Source organism: Amphiura filiformis, chromosome 5 (genome assembly GCF_039555335.1).
Source record: "Amphiura filiformis chromosome 5, Afil_fr2py, whole genome shotgun sequence".
NCBI lineage: Eukaryota > Metazoa > Echinodermata > Ophiuroidea > Amphilepidida > Amphiuridae > Amphiura > Amphiura filiformis.
In genome coordinates, this window is record NC_092632.1 from 35,190,229 (window position 1) to 35,195,425 (window position 5,197).

At 37.7% G+C, this 5,197-nt stretch overlaps 1 protein-coding gene across 1 annotated transcript; it reads left to right on the top strand.

The window, feature by feature from the left end:
• Positions 1-2,779: 2,779 nt before the first annotated feature.
• Positions 2,780-4,039, top strand: LOC140152150 (uncharacterized). Its single transcript, XM_072174449.1, has one exon. The coding sequence runs from the start codon at positions 2,780-2,782 to the stop codon at positions 4,037-4,039; it is 1,260 nt and encodes a 419-aa protein (XP_072030550.1).
• Positions 4,040-5,197: the final 1,158 nt, after the last annotated feature.

Genomic DNA, 5,197 nt, shown 5'->3' on the forward strand with positions numbered 1-5,197 from the left:
TTGAAGGATCCAAGTGTGTGAAAATATTGGATCCAACACATAATAATGATAAAATTGGATGCTTTACCCCCAATATTTATTGGTCTCGCTATGAGTTACACAATATTGGACTCGACTACATCTCGTCCAATATTTTAAAACTCATAGCTCGACCAATAAATATGGGCTCAATCGATCCAATTTTATTTCAAACTTGGGCACAAGCTCCACTAACCCAGCCTTTAGTATGACATTTGAGGTCAAATGTCACGCATGAGTAATTTTGGCTAAAAATGTGATTTTTACCCAAAATCCTTCTTCTCCTATAGAATACAGTAGGGCCTATGGGGTCCTCACAGATTTGGGGTCAAAGGTCATTGAGGGGGTATTTTCGGCACGTAACCAAATACCTTCAAAATGCTTCTTTTCCTACAGATTATATGGAACTGAGATGCGACTGATACATATGTATTGACATTAGCAGGGGTCTATGGATGGGGTCCTCACAGATTTTGAGTTCAAGGTCATACAGGGGACAAAAATGGTTGATTACTGAAAATCACTTTAAAATTCAATATTTTCTGCATATTAAGTGCTGTGATCATAAGAATAATGCCAAAAGGGTTCTAGCATTATGTTCACCAGATTTGGCTTAAACATGGAGGAGGGGTCTGTTTTGGGGTCAAAAAGGGTAAAATTATAAAGTTTGTCCAATTTATTTCCAAGTTATTTCAAGGTCACCAGAGGTTAACCAAAGGTCAAAGGGGTCAAATTCTAAAGTTTGTCTAATTTAAATGAAAATTAGTATATGTGATCTTGATACGATTCAAAATATATTGGAGGTCATTTCAAGTTCACCAGAGGTCAACCAAAGGTCAAAAGGGGTCAAATTGCAAAATTTGTTCAATATGAATGAAAATTAGTATATGTTATGTGAATATGATGCAAAATGTGGTGAAGGTCATTTCAAGGTCATCAGAGGTCATTTCAAGGACACGGCTGGACTTCGCAGCTTTACTAAGGATGCAATATATCTAGTTTTATTTTCATATCTTCACACGTTTTCAAACTTAGTTTCATTTCAGAAAGCTCATACAGACAAAAAAACAGGGCATTAGCATCATTTATACATCAGTGACATATCATTTGTTGATGATCATTTGACAGGTGGTCAAAACGTGCTAATACTGGTAATGTAAAAACTCGGGTATGTACTTTGCGTTATTCTGTTTGACAAGTAAAAAAAACTCAAACACGAACTAAACAATTTATAAGTCAACATCCCTTATTTATGTGTTCAAATAATTGATCACCACGGCCACATATATTGTAAATATACCTGATATAATTTTTTATCTATCTTCCAAGTTTATGTGCGGCACCGTGTCAGAGCCCAGATATCTTCATGGCAGAAATCCCCATGATGGTAGGTCGAATCCACTAGTTCTTCGACAGCCACACAAGGGACCTCCGACTAAGACTATTGATAATAGCCTGGTCACTGACTTCTGTAGAGGTCAGTGAGCCCGGTATATTTCTTCCTCTCTATTTATGTGCATGGCAGCCCCTCATCTGCTTGAAGGACTCGTTATTTTGTTCTGCGTAACATAAAATCCGATTTTTGTCTAAATTTTTGATTTAAATACTCGGGACTGGTTTTCAATACGCTCAGTGAAGATTATCATATAACACATATATTCAAGTGCAAGCCTTACAAATGTTTTTTATAGAAACCAAAAATAACGGGAGATATTCATCATTTTCTACCCCGGTATTCAAAGATCTATCGTCTGAATATCAAATAGCAGATACACCACTCTACGCCAGTGCACACCTCGGCTAGCCCAATTCCCCTAGCTCACCTAGAAAGGACAAGAGCGCGGGCGGTAACTTCAAATTATCTCATTGCCAATAATCTAATCGTTCAGAGACGGTGCGACACTGCTTATTTTATTGTCCCCTCAGCAATATATGATTTTTATTCTGTTTGGTTGTTACTAACAATAGTGTAATTATCATTGATTAGGAACGAATATAAAAGTCAACTCTATTTTGTAAATTGCGATATAGCGGTGTGATAGCAGATACACGTGTATTGATTTAGTTTCCCGTCTGTACAATATGATTATTTACCTGGTGTTATCGCTGTGTGCAGTTACTTTTTTGAACGAGATCGAAGTTGTCTTGAAGCTCGATCACAACATCATATACAGTTGTATTGCTCACATAAGCGGCATCGATTATGATATCCGCAAATATACAAGTACATACTAGAGAATTTCAAATTTTACTATATCTCGAATACAATTTAAAATAACTTCACTGTAAAAAGTACAGAAAATAGTATAAAAGAATATTACACAATTTAAACACGATAGTTTTTTGTGTGTGATTTTTCGTTTTCTTTTCGGTGACGTACGTTTTTTGGCTTAATTATAGTTTCTGATAAGTTTTATTTTATTTTCAAAATTAAATATATGATTGTATTTTTAATACATGTGATGAAAACTGTAAGTATATTTTTACGATTATGTTAAAACATCGAAAATGTTATACGAGTGGATATTCATACGTAGTGGTAGATAAAATGAATTAAAGTTTTAACTTCAACACTACACTATTTTTCGCTCACCTGGAACGTTTTCACTAGTCCGACTAGCGTCTTCAGCAGATGGCGATGCTGTGTTGATATCTTGTCTACAATCGGGATATCTCTCACTGATGACGTCATATGATTGGTGAGCGAAAAATAGTGTAGTGTTGAAGTTAAAACTTTAATTCATTTTATCTACCACTACGTATGAATATCCACTCGTATATTTTACACGAATTTGGCAGTGATTGCCTTCGTCTACTGCGAGAACTTGAGAAAACGTCACTCAAATTAACGCGATTTAGAAATCATCTGCCTTTTAATCAGACTTGTTTTAATATCCACGTAACACCTAAATATCTACGTTTACCATCATCTGTAGTGAAAGGATATCGTGCTGATAACATCATAAAACGGGCAGAAAGATCATTACTTAACGAGCGTATTCGTCAGACCAATTTTACATTGGATATTTTGAAGGAAAAACATCGTATTGTTGAAGGTAAACTTCGCGGGGAATTACCGGAAGTAGCGTGGAAGCGAATGACCGAGTTCATCAATCAGGTCGAAGGTCGCGAACAGGAAGAGGTGAAAACGCGTCAAATTCGGAAGCATAAACAGTTGGTATCGGAGAAGGAAAAAGCTGATATTTCGGCTGGAAATTGTGGTAAATCGGATGGTGGTGCTCGCGATAAGTGGGTAGTGAATTTGTCCTCGCGTTCTCTGACTGAATCGGAAGTTTCGCTGTTGCAACGTGGACTGAATTACTCTGTAAGTAGCAATAAATTCCCAGTTAAAGACATCGTGGTTGCTACTGAGACAGCGTGTAAGGATATACCCGGTGATAAAGCAGCCGAACTTCGTGGTCGTGTAGTTAATGCAATCAAAACTACTAAAGCCCCGACTAGCAACATCACTAAAGAAGAAAGACTTGCTCTAGATAAGCTTAAAAAGGACACTGATATTATTATTGTGCCCGGTGACAAAGGCAGGGCCACTTGTGTTATTGACGCAACAGTGTATGAGGAGAAAGCTAATGCTCTTCTGCAAGATGAGAATGTTTATGAAAAGCTAAAGAAAGACCCTAAACAGAAATGTCAAACCAAACTCATCAAATTATTGAAAGATCTCAAGGAGAAAGGTGCCATTGACTCTAGAACTTATTGGAAGTTGTATCCTACCGTGTGTGACGTACCAAAATTTTATGGTTTAATTAAAATCCATAATGCCGGTGCCCCACTCAGACCGATCATTTCTAGCATCGGATCGGTTGCTTACGAACTTGCGCGGTTTGTATCGGGGATCGTCTCTCCTCTCATTGGCAACACTGATCACCATATCACCAATACTCAATCATTTGTGGAAAATATTCGCGATTTGAAGTTGGAATCGGATGAATCCCTTGTGTCATTTGATGTGTCAGCGCTTTTCACTTCCATCCCTGTTGACAAGTTGGAAGAAAGGTGAGGCTGAAAATCTTGAGCCTGAGCAAGTGCTTGACTGTCTGAGCTTTTGTCTTGACACCTCGTATTGCGTGTTTCGTGAGACTTTTTATCTTCAGCGCTATGGATGTGCCATGGGAAGTTCTTGCAGTCCGCTTTACGCTGACGCCTATATGGAATATTTTGAAAGCCAGGCACTAACATCTGCCAACCCCGCCCCCCCCCCCCCACCCGCCGCGTGTTTGGAAGAGATTAGACTTGTTTCAAGTCCTTTGGCGTCCATAGTTAGTGAATGTAAAATTCATGGAAGCTTTGCCACATCTTCCAAAAATGTATATTACTTTCCAAAGTTTTGAAGTTATCTTTTGAAGTTATTCTTTCAAGATATTTATTTACCATCATAACTTTGTTAAAATCTATTTGACATTTGAATTACTAGATTGTGGACTTTCTTATGATACTTTACCCCAGGCATACTGTGCACAATAGTACGCTTAGTGAGATTGCAATCAATAACGCTCATAATTATTATAGGTGTTATAGAATAGTAGGATCGATATAACAGCTATTCGTTTGTTATATATAAAATTTGCTATTAATTGTACATACTTTGTCTACAATATTGACAAAATCACAGCTGATGGTAGCACCACTATGCTTCAGTCAAAATAGTATTAAATGAATGTATTTGATTTAGAAAAAACAATCTCTACTTGACTGTGTCCTACACAAAAATTCTGACCTGAGCATGAACAGAGAAAAAGTAAGGAGAAAGACTTACTCAAGGCTAGGAAGAGATATGTGGATGATACCTTCGTGGTCATAAAAACTGTGCATATCGAGGAATTTACCGATCATATTAATAACATTGATCCTAACATCAAATTTACGCGGGAGGATAAGGAAGACGGTAAACTTCCTTTCCTTGACACTTTGGTTTGTCGCCAGCCGGACGGAACTCTTAAAGTCAAGGTTTATAGAAAACCTACTCACACAGAGCAATATTTGAACTTTTCCTCTCATCATCCACTGGAGCACAAGCTCAGTGTTGTTAGAACGCTACTCCACCGTGCGGAAACCGTCGTCACAGACCCGGTAGATAAAGCAGAGGAGATTGCTCATGTGAAGAACGCGTTAAAGACCGTGACACAGAAACAGCAAACAAAGGTTTTGTCACCTTACC

Excerpts from the sequence above, each read along its gene's own strand:
- LOC140152150 (XM_072174449.1), top strand. The coding sequence starts at position 2,780 with ATGAATATCCACTCGTATATTTTACACGAATTTGGCAGTGATTGCCTT.